Consider the following 27,436-nt stretch of genomic DNA (forward strand, 5'->3'; position numbering starts at 1 on the left):
CTGTCATTAATCCAACTCCATGGGTTTTATTGGTGAATCAATGTTGTAGAAGATGACAGTGTTTCCACGTTGACTATGGAGCCTCTGAACATCCAAGTGGGTCATATCTGATGACCATGAAAAAAATGACAAACTGTATTTTGCACCAATTATTTTCATGCACTGATAGGATTAATGGATCAACAGGTATTAAACAGTTTAGATTAGTAGATGCTTTTAGTCACAGGGGACGTTTAGGTCTTGTAGGTTAATCTGTTGCATTTCAGTTGAAACAATACTGTTTAAATAGATGGATTCCAGTGGTTCCCAGCTCTGTCCTTTAGGCCTCTGAAACCAGGCCAACTCTTTTTTTATGAAAATGAGGAAGCTTACCTCACAGCCACACCTGTCCTGACTGCCCTTGTATTCTGATTAATCCTGTACACATTTGTTTCCCCTGAGGATTCATTTCCGTGGTCAAAGGACCAAGTGAAATAATGGTTTACCGGTAAACACCATCATTGCTCCTCTGGTATACCCCAGGGAGTACTACTGGAGTTACTAGAGGATACTAGTACTTCAATTTAAATTTAATGAAAAAACATAGCGGCCTACGCAGACAGTATTACAAACATAGACTCATCTTTAGTAGAGTAAGCTGTTGTCATGAATCAGATGAAACACTTTTAACACCACATGTTCCCATAGAGAGTACATTAAAAGCTACTTATCAAGCAAAGATGTATGGTTATCTAAATGTAATCTAATGCCAAAATAAGCTAACAAAAATGACAGTACAACAAATGTAATGAATGATAAACAGGGTTAAATTAATGTTGTTCGAAGCAAGCTAACATAAGTAAAAGTCAAATGTAATGTACATGTTTAATACAGCAAGCTAACAGTCGGTCAAATGCTTTTCAGGATTAAGCTAATAATGTTCAAAGTATGTTAAGATAAAGAACAGTTAGCAAAATGAAAAATGACCTAAAAATAAAAGATAAATGCTAAGATAGATAATACAAAATGTAAAAACATACTGAAATAGTAGGTTATAATAATAATAGTTGATTTGTATGGTATGAAAAATACTGTTACATCAGGCACTTTATCTATAATTAAATTAGAAGTATTTAAAAATTAGCATAAATTTATTTTATGAAACATATGAGTGGGTCAGTGCTTGATCCTTGTGGTATGCCAGAAAAAAGGTTATGAACTGCTTTCCTATATCACATAAATCAAATTATGTACAAATATTAAGGGGTCATTAAATAAGATAAGATAAATCTTTATTGTCTTTGCACAATCATACTTTGTACAATAGTTTGATGAAACTGGAGTACGACAGTAAAAAAAAAAAAAACAGACATGCAATAGTCACAATGCATACACAGAATAAAATATATGCAGAATAAAATATAAAATATGTGCAAATTAAAATATTTGCAGAATAAAATATAGGATCCAAAAAGTTAAATCAGTCCTCAGCAACAAAGCTGCTGAGTATTGTCTTATTTCTGGGGGACTTTAAATGTTATACAGTCGGCTGTAAACCAGTACTTAATGGTAGGGTGTATTATTATTCATTCTGGTTTTCTTCATTCTGTATGCGCTGAGTCAATTCTAGTTTCTAATTTTAGAAACAGGAACTTGTTATGTTGTAAGGGTTGGTGCCAGCAGAATGCTTTCTCACTGAGATAATGATGCAAACAACAGTTTAATTTATTTATATGATTTAAATTTCAACGAAATGCATGCATACAAAATATAATAGAAATTATACTCGTAGAGTATATAATAGAAATTAGAGCAGAGGTGTGAGTGTTTTATAAGAGAGTTCAGTAAGATGAGACTTCTTGACTGATGAATACGTACACACAATAGACTGGGCGTAAAAAACTGGTTTGAATTGTTCAGTGAAGTGTTTGCACTGACTACAAATAATGTTGTTCAGCAAGATCACACTGAACTCAATGTACTGTCACAACACATACATCAAACCATGTACATTCCAGTTTAACCCTGCAAAACGGAAATTAAATAATAACACAAATCAGTGAGAATGTAAAATCTAAATATTAACCTGATGGAACTCTAACATTAAAAAAAATATATGTTACATATCACAAGTAACAGATCAATAGTAATATCCCAAAGGAAGGACTAACAAGGTCCCTCGTGGTACCTGAGACACTGTTTCACCTACTGTCGTGAGAGTCTTCAAGCAGTATCAGTTTATGCTGGTGCATGTGACATTCACTACATCTAATGAACTGGCTGCTGTAGTCAGAGGTGGAGGTAAACACCTGAAGACATGAGGGACAAAGGGACAGGATGAGAGGAGAGGAGAGAATGACCTGCCTACTGTATCAGTCATTGATCTGTTTGTCCCTGTGCCAGTCTGAGAAGATTGATTTGTTTTTTAATTCCCTGACTAGTTTGTGCAAGAACCAATGTGATTCACCAGTACATAAGTGCATGCAAAGCTGTGTGTTAATTAGAAACTTTAATATGATATTCTATACTGTGCAGATTTTGTTGTTTGAGCATGACTATGACCACACATGTGCATTTCTCAGCCTTGGTAGTAATATATGTACAACTTCTATATACAGCAAATATGTAAACACTATTAAAAACAAAAATGCATTACAGAAAAAAAATCTAAATATTGTAAAAGCAGTGTGGGTTCATCTGGACAAAAAAAAGGATAAAAGACCACGAAAGCCCCTGGGACTGTCACTTTAAATGTACAGATGTAAGCTACTTGTGTATAGTATGTACACTGTCAGTATGAAAGGTGTAGAGGGAATGAGAATCAAATTGCAGAACTGGAATATAGTATTTCTAATCGTGTTTTCATCAGTGTCTAGTCTTACAAAAGAGGAATTTTGGTGTTTTTCATACCTTAGAATGGGGAAGTTGGTCACTTCTAAGTAAGGTCTTCACAGTCACTTCCTCCTTTATACATTTTGTAGCAGGTAGGACACACATTGGACTCTTAACACGAAACAAGAAACACATGAAAATAATGGAGAGCTTCACATATAACAAAGTTCTACCTACACTACACACTCTAAGGGGAGTAATAGTTACATGTAATGAGTTATGTACTTAATTAAACCTCATTAAAAAGGTGTCAGTAACCCTTAATGACCAATAACTACTTTTGTGGTGACTTCCAAATATATTTTCTTTACATTTAACCTTGTACCTAACATTTAACCTTATAAATAAATAAATAAGAAAGACTATGAAAGCCTGTGGGACATTCCAAGGTGTGTAATATAACACAAGATTATTTAAAAAAAAACATCCAGACAGCCAAATCAATAGAGTCACACTAAATACTGACCTTACCTGTAGAAACTCTTAGTGTGTATTTGTGTGTGTGAGTGTGTGATACTGTGTACATATTTCTTGCAATTTTTTTTTTTTTTTTTGCTACAAATAAAGAGACAGACCCTGTAAAAAAAAAAAAAAAAACCTGTAAAAATAACAAAGCTAATGTCCGCCTCAGGCTTTTGCACAGTATTTAAATAAATGGAAAGAACACTAGACAGGCCTAGTTAATCTGAGAGTTTGAGGATAAACTATACAGGAGTTTAAAACTCCGGGTAAATTTGTTTGGCCCACATCGGGTCGCTTCCTTCTGATTGGCTGCAGCACGGACCAATGAGAGAGAAGAGCGCGAGGGGGAAACATGGAGGAGAAAGTGAACGGCGAAAGTAGCTGGATGAGAAAATGTAGTATTATATGTTAACCTAGTGCATTTACGAACTATTTTATTTCATAAGGATAAGTAGCGAGTGTCAGTTTTGCCTTTACCCGGGAAGAAAAATGTCACTGAGTGCAACGTGTGATTTGGTATCGCAGAAAAGGACTGTCTCGAGCCTTTTGGGTGAGTTGACAGCTCAAGCACTAGCTAACTTTAAGTAAGCTAACGGCTAAAAACACGCAGAGGAAATATACTTAAACCATTTATATATTAAACTTTATTGTATGCATGACTATAATTTAATGGTATGTACTGTATACCTACAGATGAAACAGACTTCTTCTGCCACCTGAGCTACTGGTTAAGACCAACACTTTCCTCAAGTGTTGTATTTTTTATTTATCCACCAAAGCCCCATTGAGATACAAGTGATCTATACCTGCCCTCCTGGGGCGTCAGACAGAGTGCAAGAACCACATAAAATATGCTAAATAAATGGAAGCAATATAAGAAAGATAGTGAAAGAGAAGTAAAGATAGAGGCACACAGATCATACCAGGGATATCCATAACTCAGATCCTTCTACAGGTGTTTATGTGAAACACAAATTACCAAAAAAAGTAATACAAGGATTTTGATAATACAAATATGATCCAGAATCCTAACAAAATGTAAAACGGAAAAGCCACTCGGCTGAGTTTATTGCAAAAAGTGCCTCATACTGTGCCTGTCAGAAGTTTGGAAACACCAAGTCCTGTATATCTTTGAAAGACACATGTCTTTTTCTATTACTTATATGTAACAAACTAGGTTTACAAATTTAATACTGTGAAGAATTATTTTGCCAAGCAAATATATAAATGTACTGCTAATGGTACAAATTGTCACCTTATCATAGTCTACATTGTATTAACCTACATGTATAAAATGAGTTGCCAAGCTTGGTCTGAACAGAAATATACAGTTCTATGCAAAACTCCTAGTCCCACATTAGATGTGCTATTTTATGAGATAATGCGACAATATGAGATTACTGCATTCATTTTATGATGTTTTATACCAGGTTTCATTCATCACATGTCAAATGTTTCTAATTGTTTGTGCTGCTTCTTGTCATGAGCTCATAGGTTACACTAAATGGTGACTTTACAACAGATTTAGTTCAGTTTTTTGTGTGTCTTTTAAGGCTGTGTACATACTTTACATACTTTTATTATTTTGTTGTATTTGAAGACAAGAGAATGGAAAAATAGATATATCTTATCATTTCATCCCTATCAAAACACCAAAGCTAAAGGTAGAATAAGACTTCTGTACAGAACCGTAGCTACTTGTGTTTCATCCAAAATCTACTGCTATTACCTGAAGTGACAGTTTGACAAAAATGAAGCTATTTGTCCCAATATGTGTAAATTTTTACATGTTTGTTCAAAATAAATTGTCATTCTGTAATTACCCAGTTTCTTGCCGATGAACAATATAAACAACAGAAACTTGCATGTGTCTTTCTAGAGTGAGAGAAGACTAGGTGTTTCCACACTTTTGACAGACAATGTGCATGAGCAAAAGAAATAAAATACCCCCCTATTCATACTTCTTCAGTTACACACCTGCCTTTCACAAAAAAGTTCTGAAACTCGACTCCAGGTGGAATTCTAATTACAGTAGAGCAGCAAAAGAATAAAAGGAAATCTTTCCTTTTGTGACAGTTTTCCCAGACTTCTGCAGCTTAAGACCCAAATGATAAATATAGAGTCTCTCTAAGGCCCAAACAAACCCTCAAGTTAGTGACAAGTAATGTAAGTAATTTTTTTCCCATACTGGGCCAACTCTTTCTAGAAGTACTGTCTGAACTCTTCACAAGCAGATCAGCATGAACCTATAGAAAACTACGCATATTTCCTAGTTCCTGTCCTGTGTTCTGTATTCTCAGCTGGTCGTGTGTTAAAGAAGGCAAAGCATGGAGACGTTGAGCAGCTGCAGGAAGCAGCGATCCAGCTGTTGGAGCAGCAGCAGAACCTCTGCACTCTGCTCAGGGAGGTTGGGGTGAGTGTGAGGACTCAAACATGACAGAACAACCATGGATGACTCTTCTAGTGCTCCGTTTGCTCCTAAAGTTCTAGCTTCTGCACAATGAAAATGAGCCACTTTTTGTTTATTATCACTGTCCAATGAATATCTTGGGGCTTTGAACTGTTAACCAGTCAAAACAAAGACATTTGAAGGGACCAAGAGCGAGCAAAGTTTTCTACATTAAGCTTTACTGTTGCAGCTAATATTATTTATCAGAAATATGTGGAGAGATTATTATAACAAAATGGATTTTTATTTTCAGGCCCAACCTTCATACTCAGACTCCTCAGGCCAGAGTAAATAATATCATAATGACTTATAAATAATGTCATCTACAAATTTTTCTCTTTGTTTTAGTCTAAAAAAGTAAAATTACATTAAATGTTAAAATTTTTGTGATAAGACAGTTTGTCTTATCACAAAAATGTGAAAAACCTGAACGAATGTGAACATCATGAAATATTTCAAGAGAAGTGTAATTTTACCAATATTCTGTTTGTTCCTTAATGTTTTGTGTATTTGTAGATCCACTGTGATCTATAAGTTATAATGTACATGTGTAAATGATAAACTGAGGCAGAATATTAATAAAATTGCACTTATTTTTCTTAAGAAATTTCAGGTTGTTTATATTAGTCACATTTTTAAAAAGGATAGTTTATTGATCTAACATTTTCATAATCTAATTTTACTTTTTCACTTATTATTTTATGTTGGTATGTGGCCCATGAAGAAAAATGATTTTGACACCCCTGTTCTATAGCCTGAAAACAGATTCCAACAAAGGGGTAGAATTATTATTCACAGGTCACTTGAATTACAATAGTGAAAAATTATTATTGAATATTTACTCATGAATTTATCAAGCACCGCAACTTTAAATAATCTTTATTCTCCATTTGTTACCAGAATGCAAATCCATATAATATTTTCTCCTCTGAGAATGAAAAAAAGAACCAGACACCACATCGGGGCATTCCAGCAGCCATTGCAGGTTCACTTGTGTGTAAGTTTTATTGAAATAATTCATTAGAGGTTTGTGGCCAAAGTTGAGACATGACATACAAAGGCCTAGAGCCTCAATAATCCAAGTTAAAGACAGTGTGTGTTTGTTTTGTGTTGTCAGTGTGTGAGCTGAGGCGTCAGGCTGTGCAGCTCGGTGTCCCAGTGCCAGTGCTGTCGGTCAAGATCGTGTTGGAGAGACTGATGGAGATCACTGCAGCTGAGGAAGAGGACGATAAAGAGGAGAGAGAGCTGCTTACCTCCTCTCAAAGAGTGAGCGCCTCACTGTGGGGTTCAGAGTTCACCTACAGTTCACAGTTGTAGTTCACTGTGGCCTGAGTTTGACTCCTCTGTTGTGTTAGAGATCAATTCTGCTTCTACAGCTTTGGAAATAAATACAGTATATAGACAAAAGTATTGGGACACATCATGGCTACATAAGATGTCCTGTTTATGCTGATTTGAGATATAAACATCAATATTTCCTTAAAGTTTAATGGGAGATTTTTCTTCCTCAGTGAAAAGTAAAGAAAGTAGATGGTTAGTTGTGGTAGAAAATGATTATTTACAGTCAGAGCACGAAAAATATTTTTTAAATTTAGAGGTAGAACATTTAAAACCATAGTCATGGATTAAAAAAACAAAACAAAATAAATGTTGAGAGAAAGGAAGTAAAAACCATCTCTGAGGCATTTTGGAAGCAAAGATAACAATTTAAACCAAACTAACCAATGCAATGATATTTATCTTAATATAAAACTGTATTATGATATTTGTCATTATTGTTTTGTATCCCAGACCCCTGTTAGAAAAGAAATACCTGAATTCAACGTGTCCACATACTTTTGTCCATATAGGGTATCACACCCACTGTGGAAATGACCCTTCATCAGAGTAAAGCTTGTTTATGTATACTTAACAACAACAGCAGATGAGCAAATCTTCAATATTAAGACTTTATTCAAACACCAGGTTAAATCTCACAGGTGTTAAGTTCATTGTCAGGGTTAGGGTTGACACAGAATAGATTCAGCCTCTAAAGTTTGCTTTTACTGTAACTGAACTAAGCAATGAACTGTACCGCTCCACTCTGGAGTGTTTTGTGTTTGTGTGATTCACTTTGTCATTGTGGTTGAGTCTCTCTGACACACACTGTCATGGTGACATGGTGCTTTGTGGATAACTTCTGTTTACTGGTCTGCCTGTTGGAAATAGTTGCTGCATCACATCTGTGCTGCAGATCCCTTGGTACACTGTTCCTCTTTCTGCGGTCTGTCTTTCATTTTACTGCCTGTTGTTGCAGAGCACAGAAAGAAACTAACATGAAATCCTGCTCTGGTCTGTCTGGGTTCTGAAGGTCCAGCTGCGTGTCCTGTTGGAGTCTGTCCGAGACCTCCTTTCCCATGGAGCTCTGTGCCCAAAGCTGCTATGGCAAGAATACAGGAAGGCTCAGGTGTGTTCCACAATGCACAGAGAAATTAATAAGCACCTACAGTGTAAGAGGGGTGTCAAACATATGGCCTGTGGGCCAAAACTGGAATGCCAAAGGGTCCAGTCCAGCCTGTGGGATGAATTTGTGAAATAGAAAAATCACACTGAAGACATTAACAGTCATTTTAATTCAGGTTCCACATTCAGCCCAGTTTGATCTAAAGTGGATCAGACCAGTAACATACTATCATAATAACCTAGAAATGATGATATGATAAATGATGAAATTATTCTCTTTGTTTTAGTGTAAAAAAGTGAAATTACATGAAAATATTTACATTTATTAACTATCCTTTCACATAAAATGTGAATAACCTGAAGAAATATGAACAACCTAAAACGTCTCAAAAGAAATAAGTCTAATTATAAGTAAAGTAAAGTAAAGTAAAGTAAATTTTATTTATAGAGCACTTTTCACAGACAGAGTCACAAAGTGCTTTATCAATTCAAATCAGAATCAAATTAAGTTTACAGAGACCCAACAGAATCCTTCAGGGGCAAACACTTGTGATTGGTGACAGTGGCGAGGAAAAACTTCCCTTTAACGGGCAGAAACCTCGAGCAGACCCAGACTCCTGAAGGATGGCTGTCTGCCTTGACCAGCTGGGGTTAAAGAGAGAGAGAGAGAGTAAAGGAGGAGAAAAGAGAGAGCGATAGAGATATAGAGAGACTGGGGGGGGGGGATGACACATGGAGTACGTTATGATGAATACATAGAGTGTAATCAGTCTGTGGTGGTCCTGGGTCAGGTGGGAGACTAAAAAGCCTTTTTGAACAGGAGGGTTTTGAGGTGTTTCTTATAATTTAATTATACCAATATTCTGCCTGTTACTAAATGTTTTGTACATTTGTAGATCTACTGTGATCTGTAAGTGGTAATGCACATGTGTAAATGATAAACTGAGGCAGAATATTGTTAAAATTGCCATTATTTTTCTTTAGAAATTTCAGGTTGTTCATGTTATTCACATTTTTTAAAGGATAGTTCATAGATGCAAACATTTACATAGTGTAATTGTACTTTTTTCACTCTAAAACATAGAAAGATATTTGGAGTTGACATTATTTATAGGTTATTATGTTATTATTTTACTGGTCCGACCCGTTTGTGTTCATATTGGGCTGAATGTGGCCCCTGAACTACAATGAGTTTGACAGCCCTGATCTATAATAAAGTACTCAAATGTATTTTGCATTTTTTATGATGTAATATTTCTTTTAAAATTTTTATTTGTGTGAAACTAAGGAGAGGTAAGACATATAAAAAGAAGAGGAAAAAGTTTCCTCTGCTAATGATGTAGTTTTATCAATTGTTAATTCTTTGTTCAGTATAACTATCTTGTTTACCTTGTGGCATTATTTTACAGAATACATGAAATAGTGTGATGTATTTACAGAGACTCCCAAAGCTGGAGGTGGTGTTCCATCTTCATTCCTACAACATACTCGCCCTCAAGTACATCTTGGAAAGGTGAGGCGTACTGAATGTTCAGCATGTGTGCAGCTCTTAAAAACCTTATTAGCCTCAGACTGTGTCTACAGGTAAACTCAAATATAATGTTAAACCTACATTTACACTGACATGTTAGACAACCCTACCTCTCCCCAATAACCATATTAAAGTATATAACACCACATATGTCCACCTGCATTGCTTGAATGAGAAAAAGATGATTTCATCTTAAATTTGGTTCGATACTGTCTTAAAAGCATGAATTTTAAGTGCTGGTTCTTGTTTTCTCCCTGGCATATATGGTTATTTTATTTCATTAGTCTATTTATCTTTACTTTTCAATAAACACACTTGTGCCTGTGTGGATGCAGTAAAAGGCCGTTTTTACTTTTAAATACAAAGTGAAATGTGTTTTTTTTTGTTTGTTTCTGTCTATTAAGTGATGAAGGGGTGAGGTCATGGTTGGTGCCTCAGCTGAAGGCGTTGTGCTGCTGGACTCCTGCACATGATGGAGAAGAGGCCAGACAAGTTCAACACAGGGTGCTGTCAAGTAAGAGCATGCTATTAATCATCAAATCATTGGCTTCTTCTGTTCAGATAATAGCTTTTTTTTGATCAAGGTCTTTTTTATTAAGATTTTGAAAAATAGATAATACATTAGATAGAGAGTAGATCATCAGTACATCGATGCTTGTCACACTTTGTCTGGACAGGACTGGAACACGTCTCTTTGCTTATGGTAAAGGAATACACTATATGGACAAAAGTATGTGGACACGTTGAATTCAGATGTTTCTTTTCTAACAGAGGTCTGGGATACAAAACAATAATGACAAATGTCATAATATAGTTTTATAATGAGATAAACATCATTGCATTGCATTGTTTAGTTGTGTAGATATGTGAATATTGATGTTTTTATCTCAAATCATCATGAACAGGACATCTTACAGCTGTAGACATGATGTGTCCCAATTTTTGTCCATATCGTTTATGAACATCAATATTTCCTTAAAATTTATTGGGAGATTTTTCTTCCTCAGTGAGATGTGAAGAAAGTAGATGGTTAGTTGTTGAAGAAAATTATTATTTAGAGTTGGAGCACGAAAAATATTTTAGAAATTTACAGGTAGCACATTTAAAATCATAGTCATGGATAAAAAATGAAAATCAATGTTGAGAGAAATTAAGTCAAAACCATCTCTGAGGCATTTTGGAAGGAAAGATAACAATTTAAACCAAACTAACCAATACAATGATATTTATCCCAATTTAAAACTATATTATGATATTTGTCATTATTGTTTTGTATCCCAGACCCCTGTTAGAAAAGAAACACCTGAATTCAATGTGTCCACATACTTTTGTCCATATAGTGTATATTGCAGTAGAGTGAATCACTATCCTAGTTTTATGATGTGTATTATTTTTGCCAGATTCGTGTCAATACACAACCCAACTAATCAGCATTTTAAGCCATATTCTGATATTTTATTTAAACTCAAGGGGAACAGATGCAGCGATATTAAAGAGTACAGACCTGGTTATCTGCTGCTGTTGTTATTGTTGTTTTATTGGGTCTCCTGTGGTTCAGCTGTAGTTGGAGTGTTGGTGGGAATCGGCTTTGAGCAGAACCACGATCCACCAGCCCCAGAGCGGAGGATGTCCCTGCTCTGCTCCTCAGTGCTGGACGACATGCTTTTATGTGAGTCCACATGTCCCGCTTACCCCGTCCTCTATTGATCAAATATTCATCCAGGCACTTAGATTCACACCTTGGAACCTTTGGGGACATTTTTGCATTCTTGAAACATCCCAGTGTCTTTTCAGTGCTTTTTTTGTCTTACCTTCATACACTTTATCTTTTCTATTCTAAATTATTTGTCCTTTTTCAACAGGGCTTCTGGATATCGTGGAAAAAGATGCAACACCAACGTCTACTGGAGCAGGAGCGCAGCTATGGTTCTTAATTTTTGTCTTACTGTCATATATATATATATATATATATATATATATATATATATATATATATATATATATATATATATATAAAATATAGGATTATAAATCATATCATGGAATAGAATAGAATTGCCTTTATTGTCATTGTATGTACAATGAAATTAAGAGTGCTACTCCAGTCAGTGCAACAATATTAATAAAACATCAATACTTAAGAAAATAAGAATAGAGCAAATATTAAATTACAAAAACTAAAAATAAGGTAAGAAAATAGAATATGAAATTGTACAAAAGTAAAATAAGTATAGAGCTAAAAAAATGTAACGTGGACATAAAGAATGAATAGACACAATATTAACAATATTGACAGTTTGTATATCTATGAACTCAAAACTATATAAAAAGTGCATTTATGTTTTGATAACTATTGCACTGTTATTGCAAGAACAGAAGATTATTGTGCAACTTTTTGCACATGATTCACATTATACAGGGTTATGGCACATTATTGGAAGTGATTGCATGGATATCCCTAAAGTACACTCTACATGACTATTTGATCCATTTGTTGCTGATCCAAAAGATGACCCAAAACTGAGAGCATATTCTAAATCTTATATGTTATATGTGTGATGGTGACATTGTTATATGTGTGATGGTGACATCAGTTTTGAACATATTTACTTCAGATCTGGATTTTACATTTACTGCTGATTCCTTTGTCTTATTAGACCTGTTCATCCTTAGTCTTATACTGACACTGACAGCACTGACACTGAACTCACATCCAGTCCACACCAAATAACTTCAAGGCAACTGTTGATAGAAACAGGGAATTGTGGGAGGATGTTTTACAAGCGAAGGAATCACTATATAACATATACGTTATATGTTTCTATTAGTGTATTCACAACCTAGCGGAATTGTTCACTGTGGTCACTATGATCCAAGATGGTGATGTTTTAGAGTATTTTGTTTTTAACCAACCAGGTGTCATATGTCATGGAAATCCTTGCAATTGAGAAGCTGGCACTGAAAAAAAATGCTAAAGGGATTAATAATTCATGTTAGCCTGTCAGTTTATTGATTTGTTAAGTTGTGTTTGGATCTGTAATTGAGAACATGTATCATTGATTGGTAAAAACTGGTGATAGGGTCACAATATATATGTATTTTTACATCAACGATACATTCCAGAAGAGACCTCTAAATAAAACACTAAATTCCAGTGCCAGTGGGCCTCATACATATATAGTTTTGGAATTGACACAAATCAAGATTTTCTGTCATACCTGAGGTTTTTGTACTCACACATGAATCCTCTCCAGCTTCATCTGCTTCTGCATGCACTAAACGAAAGCAGACAGAAAAATCTTGGCGTAGTTTTGCTACCGTCTGGTAGGTTGGCCACCTTTTCTGAGAACACTGTGATCCTGCAGGACTACAGCTGGTTGGATACATTCCCTTTGCTCTGCTGTTCTTGGTAAACTCCAACAGAGGGGTGTGAAAATACCAGGAGGTGGTCGGATTCTGAAAAACTACAGCGGTGATCAGGCTGTTACAGTAACTGGCTTAGCTCAGCCTGTATTCCTCAAACTCCCAGACTGAGTCCCAGACACTGAAAAAGAATAGAATATGAATAGAATAGAACAGAATCTGGATCTAAATCTGAATCTGAATCAAATTCTTACTTGCATGGCGACTCATCATAACAAAAGTTTTCTCATCACATTTTACATTTAGAGCTGGTTGAAGCAGGCTCTTAAGATAGAATAGAATAGAATAGAATAGAATAGAATAGAATAGCTTTTATTGTCATGTGTTTATTGAAATATGGCTGCACGATATTGGAACAAACTGACATTGAGATTTTTTTATAACTTTGCATTATATATTGTGATATGAAAAAATACTCTGGAGTATATAATAGCTGTGTGGTGCTGATGTAAATGGTTAAACAAATTAGTTGTGTTTCCTCTTTTTGTGGTGACAGGTGCAAGGCACTGTTACCACAGAACATGTGTTTCAGTATCATCCTTCTTGTAACTGAAATAATTCCAGATAACTTTCCTTGCTTTTCTTTTTGGCACCAAGTCTTCATTTTCGGTGATTTTCTCTTGTTCATTGCTCATATTTCAATGTTGTTACCAGGGACTCACTCCATGTGCAGGGGCATGGCCTGCTTCGGCAAACTGATTAAGAACGATTGTGATTGGTGGATGGCTGTGTGCAGTGTGTGTCAGGTACCCAGTTTGAAATCAGATGAGAACACGTGTTCATTTGCCTCCTACATCGCAGGAGGCAAATGCCATGTGACTTTTGTGCACACGTACATCACGATGGCGATGCTCAAACGATATATTGTGCAGCTCTACAATTAAATTAGGAGTGCTACTGCAGTCAGTGCAACTATATTAATAAAAAAGATAACAGAATGTAAAATTACAAAAACGAAAAAAAAGATAAGAAAATAGAATATGAAATTTTACACAAGTAAAATAAGAATAGAGCTAAGTAGAATATAAAATAGACATACAATATGAATAGACTCAACATTTACAATAGTAACAGTATGTATATCCATGAACAATATTAACAGTATTTATTACCTATGAAAACATTATATATATCTATGAGCTCAAGTCTATATAAAAATAGTGAATTTATATTTTAATAAATTTTGAATAAATATTGCGTTGTTATTGCAGAAAAGAAGATTATTAGGGAAGGTAGATCACTGTATGTCTGCTCACAAACACAAAATAATACCTTATCGTCCACTTAAGATCTTTAATGTTTTTAGCATTTATTTCAATTTAAAAGTCTGGTCTTTTTTTGTTTATTTGCTTCATATCATCACCTTTTACCTTTTTAATGTATTTGTATGTTATTTGTTGATGTACAGTATGTGGGTATTATTCAAAGTGAAATGTTATCTAAATTATTTTTTAGCCCGTCCTGTCGCCAGACCTTATCAGTGCTGGAGATATTTCTGCATCATCCGCTGTCATTCTGGCATGGGGTTGCAAAATGTAAATGAATGACAGCGATCTTGAATGTCAGATGCAGCGACAGAGACAGGGAAGAAGTGGTTTTTGAGGGAACATGAAACTGCAAATGATGATCTTTCACCAAGAAATGGAGACTTTGAAAACTGTAACACACAGAGCACATAAGGAAGGAGAATGAAGTGCAATAACTGGCCAATGGCAGGATTGTACTTCGTTTTCTTGTTTTTCAAAAAAAACTTGTAGTTTGGAGGGGAAAAACTCGTCAAATTTAGCATATTCTAGAAATGTTTGTCATGGTCATCGGTGAGACACAATCGCTCAATAGTGCAACTGTAGAAAATGTCAATGAAGCCCTCGTATGAATCACATAAACACTTTGAACACATGAGATTATTACTGTGAAATGAAGATGTATCTGTGTTGTTTTGAATAGGATTGGGCTGTTTGATGCTTCATTGTGTGGAGTTTCAGTGTCTGCAGAAGGCCTTCAGCGATTCTTCACACACTCCCTCACACAGACTCTTACCTACAAGCCTCGACTCACAGGTAAAGACCAGTCAAAGAACATTCCAATAGAAATAAGACTTTAAAAGCTGATGTATAATAGATTAGATTAGTTTAGTTTAGACTTTATGGTCATTACACATTTAAAAGTACAAGGTAACGAAATGCAGTTCGGCATCTAACCAGAAGTACAATCAGTAGATATACAGACTGTACATAAATATACAGTATGGATTTGTTGGGCTGCTATAAATATACTATATGGATTATTACATACTGATAAGCAGATTATAATATACAGTATTAAAGTACAATGAATGTGTTAATAGACCTAATAAATGGATATATTTGAGTGGTACAGACATAATATATACAGGTTGTGGACATACTATACAGGTGGATAATGGCATAATATACATATTGAGGTGATATTAACATACTGTACAATTTAAATTCTATGCTGTTGGTTGGAAACCTCTTATGTCCAAAACAGTTATTTTTCAGGAAACTGGAAAAACTATGTTTATTCTTTATAAATGAGTGGAGTTAAGAGATGTAGTCACAAGCACTTTTTATTGGTTAAATATTTCTAAAACCGTCAGGTCAACGTAAAGACTGACCAGCAGAATTGTTTTCGAACTTATGAGGTTTCCATCTGACAGCGACGACATTATACAGGTGGATGACAGACGTATGGATTGTATGTGTAATGAATGAATGAATGTATGTATGTATGTATGTCCAGTATATACGGAGACAAAGGTGTGTGTGCATGACCAGAAGGGGTGATGGAATACATGTTGCTTTCACTATATTCAGTGTAAAAAGACCTTTTAAACAAGTATGTCTCATTTCCTCAGCGTCAGATGCCATCACTCTGCAGAACGAATGGACGTTTGCTAAATCCAGCCAGTTGCTGACCTGTCTTTTCCGTCAGGTAAATGTTTATTATTATTTATTATTTATGTCTTTACTAGTCTTCAGAGAGATGGACACTAGTGTAAATGTACCAACATACATGTAACAGGTTAAACACACAGGGTTTGTACTGGTGCTTGAAATCCTTGAAAATGCTTGCATTTTAATGTTGTTTTCAAGGTCTGAAAAATGCTTAAATTTTAGTATAAGTGCTTGAAAGTGCTTGCAGTTATAACTCTATGATGTGATTTTTTTCTATTTTTAATATTAACTCTGCCAGGTTAGATGTCAAGCCAAACATTTTGAAATATAAAACTTTATGTCAAAAAAGAAAATTAGTGGGTGCTTCCAGGTCGACTCCAGGTACATTTATATCTTAAACTTTGTCTTGGTACGAGTGTGTGTCTGAAGAACACCAAGTGACTTCCCTTTTTTGGATAAAACTGTGTTCTCTTTTAATTTCTAAACTTTTAGATTTTATGAAACATAATTCTAGATGTTTATATTATAATACAGTGTACATCATTGTGATAAAAAGTGAAATATATAATCATGAGTATGTGTATTCCTGTAGATATGTATTTATTTATTTATTTTTTCACTTAAGTTTTTATTGAAATTTTATAAACACATAGTCACCCAAAACAACAAAAAATGAACAAATCTTGCTTGGGTACACTACACGACACTACATTCACATTATTCAGTCCTTCCACCATTCTGGGTTCTGTAATCCATTCATTTATTCCATTTTTTGTCCATTTGTGCTTCTTGTAGTCGCAGTTTGTGAGTTACTTTTTCTATTGTACATATTTCTTCAAGAATTGTGATCCATTGGTCCTTTGTTGGTGGTTCTGTCTTTCCCCAGTTCCTTGTAATAGCTTTTTTTGCTGCCACTAAAAGTACCTTAACCAAGTATATGTCCTTTCCCACTACATTTCCATCAGGCAAGTTACACAAATACAGTACATCACAGCACACTGGTATCTCATACCCTAATATTTGTTGTAGCACTCCACACTCCAACTCCCAAAACACAGTTATTTTATTACATTTCCAAAAGGCATGTGTATGATCTACATCAAATTCTCCACATTCCCTCCAACATTTCTGCTGTCTGTTTAACTGCTTATTTTCTTCATAGGTGTAATAAAGAAATGCACCAGGTTTTACCAGAACTGTAGATATGTATTTTACCCCAGCAATAAGGTGCTGTACTGAAAAAAATTGAAAATGACCCTTAAAAGTTCTTGAATTTGACCTTGAAAAATGTATTTGAACCCTGAGCATATAAAACACTCCCTGTTGCTCTGTGTGCCGTTCTCACTGTTGGGTTTCACAGCCATCTGAGGTTTTCCACCGGTGGATGTGAAAAGGTGTTAAAAGTACATCCTTGAGTGCTGCATAGAGAGTTCATTAATTTATTCACTTAGATGTTCCTGCAGCTTGTGACGGTCAGTAAATGTGGTGTCCATTTGAGCAGAACCCAGCATATAATGTTATGTTCTGTTTTTGTCCGTATTGTTTTGGTAAAAGCTGGCTGTGATCTTTGACATGGAGCAGCTTCTGCGTCACCTGCAGCAGGTTTTAGAAATCCATGAGGTCAACTGGAAACATGTCCTCTGCTTCCTGTCCACCCTGCTAATTTACAATCCCTGCTCTCAGGCCAGCCTCAGAGGTGAACAAAAAAACAAACACTGGGAACATTCATAATACCCCTGAAGCCCTGTATGACTCATATACACCATATGGACAAAAGTATGTGGACACGTTGAATTCAGGTGTTTCTTTTCTAACAGGTCTGGGATACAAAACAATAATGACAAATGTCATAATATAGTTTTATATTGGGATAGATATCAATGCATTGGTTAGTGTGGTTGAAATTATCTTTGTTTCCAAAATGCCTCTGAGATGTTTTTTTACTTCATTTCTCTCAACATTGATTTTGTTTTTTTTGTATCCATGACTATGATTTTAAATGTTCTACCTCTAAATTTCTGAAATATTTTCCTGCTCTGACTGTAAATAATAATTTTCTACCATAACTAACCATCTACATTATTCACATCTCACTGAGGAAGAAAAATAGACCAATAAACTTTAAGGTAATATTGATGTTTATAAACTGTATGGACAAAAATATTGGGACACATCATGTCTACAGCTATAAGATGTCCTGTTCATACTGAATTGAGATAAAACATCAATATTTCAAAGTCATATTGATATTCATAGTCATATTATCATAGCCATAGATTAAAAAAAAAAACAATATCATGTTGAGAGAAATTAAGTAAAAAACATCTCTGATGCATTTTGGAAGCAAAGATAACAGTTTAAACCAATCGAACCAATGCAATGATATTTATCCCAATATGAACTATATTATGACATTTATCATTCTTGTTTTATATCCCAGACCCCTTAGAAAAGAAACACCTGAATTCAACATGTCCCAATACTTTTGTCCATATCGTATACTTTGCTGTTGTTTCATTTAAAACCAGTAGAGACAAGAACAGCACTAATATGAATGTCAGCTGTTGAAGTTCTACATCTACTAATATGTTGGTTCGTTGGGTTATTTCCTCTCCATCAGAGCTGCTGTCAAAAATGCTGAGTTCTGCATTTGAAAGCTTCGACCTGGAAACCGTGATAACTGCATTCCTGTTGGCTCGCCAGGGGGCGCTGGAGGGAGCCGCCATCTTCCCCTCCTACAGTGACTGGTTCAAGGTTTCGTATTCATTTTAATAAGTCGACAAAGCATGAAGCTGTGGTTATTGTGTAAATGTGTTGTTGCAAAATGCACCGGTTCACAACAGACTCAGAGTGCATTCTGGCAGGAGTATTAGGGTGATAAAATGGGGAAAAGTTAAGAAGATTTCTGGTTTAAGAAAAAAGCTACAATGAGAACAAACAAAATCAAAGCAAGAATAATGCTGAAAGACCATCTCATCTTGACAATAAATTCAAAATACAGACAATAATGTCAACGTGTCAAGAGCAAGGTTGAAATAATGTTTAGACGACAAATTCAGAATGTTGGGATTAAATATGGAATATTGAGAATATTGTTTAAATATTAATATAATGTTAGCCTCATAGCAGCCATATTTTTGGCCAAACTGTGATATCTGTGTAACTTTACTCTCCTAACACTGCTGCTCCATTTTGCATCACTGGATATGACCTGAAAAAAATATGACTTAGGCAGATATGCTATGAGGCTAACAATATGAAGTAGGATTATTGAGAATAAAGTGAAAATGTCAGTAGATTTTAAAAATAAAGTTGAAATATTGAGAATAGGTTTCAGTGTAGAGAATAATGAAGTGTGGAAGAGTATTTATTTTGAGACTAAATCATAGCATTAGTGCATTAGGGTGCCTTCTACATGATGGCTAACTTTTCCCGTCATTTCTCTGTCATCTTCCCATGTGGAGAGCAGATGTGATGCAGTACTCTGTTTTCATTTCCTGGTTTTTGTCGTTGCTCCTCTCCACACAACATACCTAGCCATTGAAAACACCACTACAACCGCTAATGGTGAGGCCATATGGCGTCACCTTAATTATAACCTCCAGCTACACATAGAAAATGGTAACTGAGTCCAGGACTTGAATTATACAGTGCGTCAGGTTTGCTCGGTTCTTTGTTGTGTTTTCTTCAGCTATTTTACTGCCTGGTCTCGTCCACCAACAAACACATGTGGACTACCAAAACAAGTACAGTAGAACCTCGCAGTATGAGTTTAACTCATTCTATGACTGTGCTCTTTTTACGCTTTACTCGTTTTATGAATCACTTTTCCCCTTTGAAATGAATGGAAATATAATAAATTTCTCTTCTTACAGTTCACTCATACTGCCAGGTTCTGCTGTATCCCCAACGCTCTTTACAAAAGTACCGATACTGTCTCCTCAGCTTAGGTCACCCAAGATGATTGTCAGTGGTTTAAAAAAATAGGAAATGAGCCAGAAAGCCCTGGAGGTCTGTGATGCAAAACAAGGTTCCACTTTAAAAGTCATGAACAGTTATGAACCTGAAAATATGGCATAAAATTGAGTTTTTTTGTAATATATTCATCATGGATCACATGAAAAACTGGGCTATTATTTATGAGTCATCCAAAAGGGTGATTCATCAATAAAGATATTTGTATACATGAATTGTGACACACAGGTGTATAAAGCTCTATTATTTCACACAGAAAGGTTGATTAGTAAGAGGCCTCATTACTCTTACTCATTAGTGCTTTATGAGTGATTTCATTCTTAAAAAAACATCAACCTCCACTCCTTTTTTCCTTCTTGTTCCTTTAATATTGTTTTGATTATGCTTGTATTTGAACTACAATGTGTGATGGTACTAATATATGATATATTTTGGGGATCATCTTATCTTATCTTATCTTATCTTATCTTATCTTATCTTATCTTATCTTATCTTATCTTATCTTATCTTATCTTACCTTACCTTACCTTACCTTACCTTACCTTACCTTACCTTACCTTACCTTACCTTACCTTACCTTACCTTATCTTATCTTATCTTATCTTATCTTATCTTATCTTATCTTATCTTATCTTATCTTATCTTATCTTATCTTATCTTATCTTATCTTATCTTATCTGTAATGATCCTCATGTCTTTACATCAGCTCTTGTCCTGTTGTCCTCTCATTACAGATGTCTTTCGGAGGTTCCAGTGGCCACCACACAGCCAGTAAGAGGTCTCTGGTGTTCCTGCTGAAGTTCCTGTCTGACCTGGTGCCCTTCGAACCCTCACAGTACCTCAAGGTGACCAGACAGTAGAATAGTATGACCAGTCTAGTAACTGAGTCAAAGCAGATCAGCTGTTTTTACACATCACTGTGGTTTCTCCTTGTAGGTTCACATCCTCCATCCTCCATATGTTCCTGTGAAACACCGCAGTCTCCTCATGAATTATGTTTCCTTGGCCAAGACCAGGCTGGACGACCTCAAGGTAAAAGATCCAGTGGAAGTTGGCCTCGAGATCATTCTAAAAAAACCCAAATCACCATGACTGTAATATAATATAATGTAATATAACTACCACTCTTATTGATATGCACTGTATGGACAAAAGTATGTGGACACATTGAATTCAGACGTTTCTTTTCTAACAAGTCTGGGATACAAAACAATAATGACAAATGTCTGTGTAGATTCTCATTTGTCCAGGTCATCGTTCTTCTTGGTAGTTCTTCTAGGTTTAACTGGACAGGTTTTGCTCTTTTGAAAGTGTTTTGTCTCTCATCCAAGAGACTTCTTCAGTTCTAACAACTGGTGAAGGAAATTAGACATACAAACCTGTGGGGGGAGTGGTCTGTGTAGGTGTTAATCCATAAACTAATGAACACTTAAATTCAGTAGCATATGGATTAACATATACACAGACCACTCCAGTTTTTCAAGTTGTCTGGAGGAAAGCAATGATTGATAAAACCTACAAAGCTGTTTATGACCCAAAGGTTGAGATTGAATTGCTAGAGTTAATCACATTTTATCATCAAATTTTAATGTTCTGTGCTTTATTTCATTTAGCAAGCTTACTACGTTTCTCAGGTTATTTAGTTTTAGTCTTACTTAGTTAAATCTAATATCTATTTTGTGTGTGGACGCAGGAGCCGGTGGAGGACATGGGTCTGTATGAAGACGTGTCCGTTTCAGGAGGGTCAGCACAGGTAACAGTGACACCCAGTGGTTTTTTATGTACAACTAACTACTGATGAGATGGAGTTTTTTTTTTTCTAACTTCTATGCCACTACATCTCAGGTACTCAAAGAAAACCAGAACTCACAAACTGCATTTAGCTACATCTTAACTTTTACTTCTGTCACTGTTTATTTGCAAGCCAGGACCCTTCTTATGTTTAGAGTTATCATACCTAAGCCCATTTTGCCAATTCACAGGTAGTAGTACAGATGTTATAGATCAGGGGTGTCAAACATATAGCCCATGGGCCAAAACCAGCCCACCAAAGGGTCCATTCTGGCCCACAGGATGAATTTGTGAAATGATAAGATTACACTGAAGATATATGCAATCATGTATGTCATATATCATTTTAGTTCAAGTTCTATATTCAGACCAATATGATTTAAAGTGGACGAGTAAAATAATAACATAATAACCTATAAATAATGACAACTACAAACTTTTCTCCTTGTTTTAGTGTAAAAAGTTAAATTACATGAAAATGTTCATAGTTACAAGCTAGCTTCTGTGAATAACCTGAAATGTCTTGATAAAAATAAGTGTAATTTTACCGATATTCTGCCTGTTACTAAATGTTTTGTGTATTTGTAGATCCACTGTGATCTGTAAGTTGTGTTAATAATAAACTGAGACATAATATTGTTGAAATTGCACTTATTTATTTATATTTTTATTTACAAATTTCAGGTTGTACATGGTTGTTCAGGTCATATTTTCATAATTTCGTTATAATTTTTTGCACTAAAACAGAAAATTTTGTTTTATTTCTAGGTTATTATGCTTCAGGTCATATTGGATTGTTTGTGGCCCCTAGTTTAATCTGATAACAGTGGTGTTTTAACTCCAAATGATCATCTATTCTATACCAAAGATTTTACACCTTGTTGAGACACAAAAGATGAATTTTATGTCAAATTCACACAGACTATATGCTACAACTCCACATGATGTCTACTTTTTTACTCACTCTTCCATAAAATAAGCATAATACATTTGCAAAATACATTCAGGTTATTCATGTTATTTAAAATTTTTATTGGATAATTTGTAGAAGTAAATTTTTCTCTAATGTAATTTAACTTTTCCACTGTTATTATTTTGCTGGTCTGACCCACTTGAGCTCATACTGGGCTGAATATGGCCCCTGAACTGAAACGAGTTTGACACCCCTGTTATAGATACATGATATACTTTATTGATCTCAAACTGGGAAATTATTGTGCAGGGAAATGAACGTGTGAGTGAACTGTGGGTCGATTTCCACTACACTATAAGGTGTGTGTTTGTGTGTAGGCTCAGTGTCAGGGTGTCCAGGATGTGGAGAAGGCAGTGTCTCTGTTTGAGAACACAGGAAGGATCTCCGCCACAGTGATGGAGGCCAGGTACTTAACAGATCAGTTTCATGAAACTGATTCCTAACGTTTTACTTTCTATACAATTTTTAAGGAGATTCATGTCAGTGTAAAAGTGACTCTGAATTTTCTTCTTACAGTATATTCCGCAGGCCTTATTTCCTCACTCGCTTCCTCCCTGCTCTGCTTAAACCAAGAGTGGTCAGTATTCTGCTTATTTTGTTTTACTTCTCATACTCACATAACAGCAGGAACTGAAAATGTGCAGTACATGCAGTACATTTGATTCACTTCCAGTTTATGTACTCATACAACGGTTTAATAAAAGTATCTACCTACCGACCGACCGACCGACCGACCGACCTACCTACCTACCTACCTACCTACCTACCTACCTATCTATCTATCTATCTATGATTTTTGTTTTGATGAGCTTTTTCTGTTAGATGTTTTAATCTTTCATTGCATGGATATTTCATGCTTTTACCTGTTTTTCTGTTTCAGCTTCCTGTGAAACCAGATGCTAGGATGAGTTTCATAGAAGCTCTGAAAAAGTGAGTTTAGAAACAAATTAAGCTTATTTAGTCTTTCATCTGTTCTTCATATATTGGACCACAGGTGTCAAACATACGACCCGTGGGCCAAAACCGGCCTGCCAAAGGGTCCAATCTGGTCCGCGGGATGAATTTGTGAAATGTAAAAATTACAGTGAAGATACTAATAATCAAGGATGTTAAAATCAATTTAGTTCAGGTTCCACATATAGACTGATATGATCTAAAGTGGCTCAGAGGAGAAAAATAAAAACATAATAACCCATTAATTATGTCAACTCCAAATTTTTCTCTTTGTTTTAGTACAAAAAAATAGCAGTAAATCATGAAAATATTTACATTCACAAGCTATCCTTTAAGAATAAAATGTAAATAACCTGAACAAATATTATATTATATTTGCAGATCCACTACGCGTAATGTATGTGTGTAAATGATAAACTAAGGCAGAATTTTGTTAAAATTGTAGTTATTTTTCTTAAGAAATTTCATTTTTTTCCAGGTTATTTACATCATATTTGTTTGGATAGTTCGTAAACGTAGGTATTTTTGGAATTTAATATTATTTTTTGCACTAAAACAAAAAAATTTGAGTTATCATTATTTATAGGTTATTAAGATAGTATGTCATTGGTCTGGCCCACTGGGATCAAATTGGGCTGAATATGAGCTTGACCCTTACGTTAGACATTTACAGCTGCAGGAGCCAAAATCAGGGGGAAAATGCCTCCTTGCTTTTTCAACTCTCTCCTCTTGTCCCAAATCAAAAGAATATAAATATAGATAAACCTGACAACATTAATGCTGTAATGGAAAACTATACACGTTTTTTGGTTTAATTATGGACTGTTTCTGTGGTGATTTAATTCTGTGCTGTTTTTTCTGTATTCAGAGCAGATAAAATCCCTGCTGCACAGTATTCGTCTTATGTTGAGTCCTGTCAGAGACAGAGGCAGCAGGATGGTGGGTTTTACTTTATTACCATCATTAACTTCATTTTAGATGATAGTCTCTAATAAACCAATAATTGTTGCATTGACAGACAGTCCAGTGTGTGTAGAGACTCATGATGATCCTGAGGAGGTCCTGAGAATCCAGCTGCAGGAGTTCAGGGAGCTGGTTGTTGATGAAAAGGAGGGAGGTAGGCAGACATTGAAAGCAGACACAAATAGATTTTTTTTTAGGAAGAAGCCTCAAAACCTGAAGTCAGTCAGACTAATGGATCTGTCTAGTGAAGTGGAGCTTTTCATAATGTTGTTCATGTGTCATCAGAGATGTCAGCCCGACTGTCCAGGATCTCACACACACTGACCGTTGTATTCCCTGGTGATCCCGATGAGCTGATTGGTCAGACAGTCGTCAAACTCCACACAGACCAACTGCTGTCTCCTGTACTCCATGTCAGAGTATGAGCTGTTCTACTTGATCCTCTTAACAGTGTTTACTCAGCCTGCTGTACAGTTATGGTCAGAAGTTTACATGCAATTTGTTGAAAGGGATGTGATGTACAGTATATGGACAAAAGTATGTGGACACATTGAATTCAGGAGTTTCTTTTCTAACAGGGGTCTGGGATAAAAAAAACAATAATGACAAATGTTATAATATAGTTTTATATTGGGTTAAATATCATTGCATTGGTTAGTTTGGTTTGAATTATCTTTGCTTCCAAAATGCCTCAGAGATGGCTTTTAACTTCATTTCTCTCAGTGTTGATTTTGTTTTTGTTTTTTTCCATGACTAATATTTTAAATGTTCTACCTCTAATTTTCTAAAAGGTTTTTCGTGCTCTGACTTGTCATGGAATAGGTTGTATTTTTACAACCTATTCCTTTGTCTGGGACAAAGACGACTAGGGATTTTATTTCTAGATTAGTTAAGACCATGTGGTATCCATGGATATCCATGTGGATATCCTTAAACAACAGATGTATTGTGTCATTTAATTTTAATGTCGTGAAACAGATCAACATCAGACAGAGCCATCTGAGAAATGACATCCTATAGTTGACCAAGGCTGATATATCTGCGTTCCTAAATGTTGATGATAATAGATCTCCTTCTTCTTGTATCCTCAGGTCATCAATACCATCCTGAGAAACTTCTGCCAGTGCCTGTTAGATGCTTCCAGGGTAAACCCTCCTAATAAGTGAGTGTTTACAAACCAACATAGCAGAGATTTACATTCAGTAATTTGAGTCCTTGAACACTGTTACTCATTGTGCATTATGTTGTATTACTGGTTGTAGTTGCCTCAGCCATTGCTGTGAACTATAGTAAAGCTGAGTGTCCATCTTTGAACTCGTGGAGGTTTTTCCCACTGGTTGATCTTAATCTATAACGCTCCTCTTGGTTTGGTTCTGTCATACCTATCCTCATTTCCTCAAAGAACCACTAGCCAGTATTCCTTACGGACATGTGAAATGTAATATTTGAATGTACCCAGAGTTAAGACTGAACTGGGAAGCAAGCCTTCATTTTGCTGCCCCCTCTGCCTGGAACATCCATCAACTGGAACTGAAAATAAAGACCTGATCTCATGCCACCCCAAGCTTTTCATTGCATCTTATGGACAAGACAGCGAGAGTCTATTGGACATTGCCCGTGTTTTTAAAATGCTATTTACCTTAACTAAATTGCACTTTAAAAAAGGTTAAAATTGCACTTTTGTTATTACTGAGTTATTGTTTGTTTTAATTTATTGTTATTACTTGTCTTTTGTACCTGTATTCATTCATGGTGAGTGCTACCGACCTCTTAAATTAATAAATAAATAAATGGATGGATGGATGGATAGAGTCAATGATCTGAATAAATTAATGCCATAATTCATAGAATTTCTCAGTCTTTTGTCCATAATCATCTTTTTCTTGGATAATCACATAGCAGCAGCTAGTATTAAATGTATAGTATAAAAAGGCCAGCAGTGATGTTGTACATGATCTTGAAATGGTTTTTCACTTTCACCACCCAGGTCCTTTGTTCTATGTTCTGTGTGACTCACCCTTCTTTTTTTGCATCTTCAGACAAAGCCCGTGGGCCTCCAGGTTTGTGAGTGCGCTGCTTGGTAACACACAGCTGCTCTCCAGCCTTTTGCACAGACTCTGGGACCTGTTTCATCATCAGGTACATAAAAGACGGTTCATTTCCACTGCTGTTTGTGCCTCTAGGTGTCATTTGGTTTCCTTTATTCGAAAGTACCTCAGTAGGACTGAACAATGCTTTGGAAAATGGAAAATATAATCAAAGGGCTGTTGAAATCCAGACATAACACAAATGAATTCCTCACCCCTCGTCTGTTTGAAGGGGCCGTTGCTAAGTCCTGCCCACTCACTAGGTCTGGCAGTGTTTCTGGTCCACCTCCACGCCTCCCTCCCCAACAGTCCTCTGGTTCAGCTGGTCCCCCCCGTCCTGCCCAAACCAGTACCTATCGTAGAGGCTCTGAGTTCAATGCTGGTCTGTGACACACACACTAACATGCTCTTCTGCATCAGGTGAGGCAGTATGACCACTCAGCTGTGACAGTTATGTACAGCTCTGATTTGAACTGCAGCCGACAGTTTTCTTGGTTTTTACAGGTTGTGTGTGGCGGCAGTGTGTTACGGGATCTGCAGAGGGCAATCAATGCCTCAGCAGCAGGAATACATTCACAGCAGTGTTTACAAGAAGGT

At 35.7% G+C, this 27,436-nt stretch overlaps 1 protein-coding gene across 1 annotated transcript in view; it reads left to right on the forward strand.

The window, feature by feature from the left end:
- Positions 1-3,700: 3,700 nt before the first annotated feature.
- fanca (FA complementation group A) overlaps positions 3,701-27,436 on the forward strand; it is a 34,320-nt gene continuing 10,584 nt past the window's right edge. The window contains exons 1-26 of the mRNA XM_030137328.1: positions 3,701-3,883; positions 5,634-5,746; positions 6,683-6,779; positions 6,900-7,048; positions 8,133-8,228; positions 9,664-9,737; positions 10,160-10,269; positions 11,314-11,424; positions 11,618-11,681; positions 15,126-15,238; positions 16,057-16,133; positions 17,651-17,792; positions 18,717-18,850; positions 20,806-20,916; positions 21,008-21,103; positions 21,765-21,824; positions 23,153-23,241; positions 23,352-23,412; positions 23,716-23,765; positions 24,658-24,728; positions 24,808-24,906; positions 25,038-25,171; positions 25,844-25,914; positions 26,792-26,891; positions 27,072-27,259; positions 27,344-27,434. Coding sequence (XP_029993188.1) covers positions 3,823-3,883; positions 5,634-5,746; positions 6,683-6,779; positions 6,900-7,048; positions 8,133-8,228; positions 9,664-9,737; positions 10,160-10,269; positions 11,314-11,424; positions 11,618-11,681; positions 15,126-15,238; positions 16,057-16,133; positions 17,651-17,792; positions 18,717-18,850; positions 20,806-20,916; positions 21,008-21,103; positions 21,765-21,824; positions 23,153-23,241; positions 23,352-23,412; positions 23,716-23,765; positions 24,658-24,728; positions 24,808-24,906; positions 25,038-25,171; positions 25,844-25,914; positions 26,792-26,891; positions 27,072-27,259; positions 27,344-27,434 — 2,562 coding nt within the window. The 5' untranslated portion in view covers positions 3,701-3,822. The remainder of the gene's footprint in view (positions 3,884-5,633; positions 5,747-6,682; positions 6,780-6,899; positions 7,049-8,132; positions 8,229-9,663; positions 9,738-10,159; positions 10,270-11,313; positions 11,425-11,617; positions 11,682-15,125; positions 15,239-16,056; positions 16,134-17,650; positions 17,793-18,716; positions 18,851-20,805; positions 20,917-21,007; positions 21,104-21,764; positions 21,825-23,152; positions 23,242-23,351; positions 23,413-23,715; positions 23,766-24,657; positions 24,729-24,807; positions 24,907-25,037; positions 25,172-25,843; positions 25,915-26,791; positions 26,892-27,071; positions 27,260-27,343; positions 27,435-27,436) is intronic.

Source organism: Sphaeramia orbicularis, chromosome 6, assembly GCF_902148855.1.
Source record: "Sphaeramia orbicularis chromosome 6, fSphaOr1.1, whole genome shotgun sequence".
Taxonomy (NCBI): Eukaryota; Metazoa; Chordata; class Actinopteri; order Kurtiformes; family Apogonidae; genus Sphaeramia; species Sphaeramia orbicularis.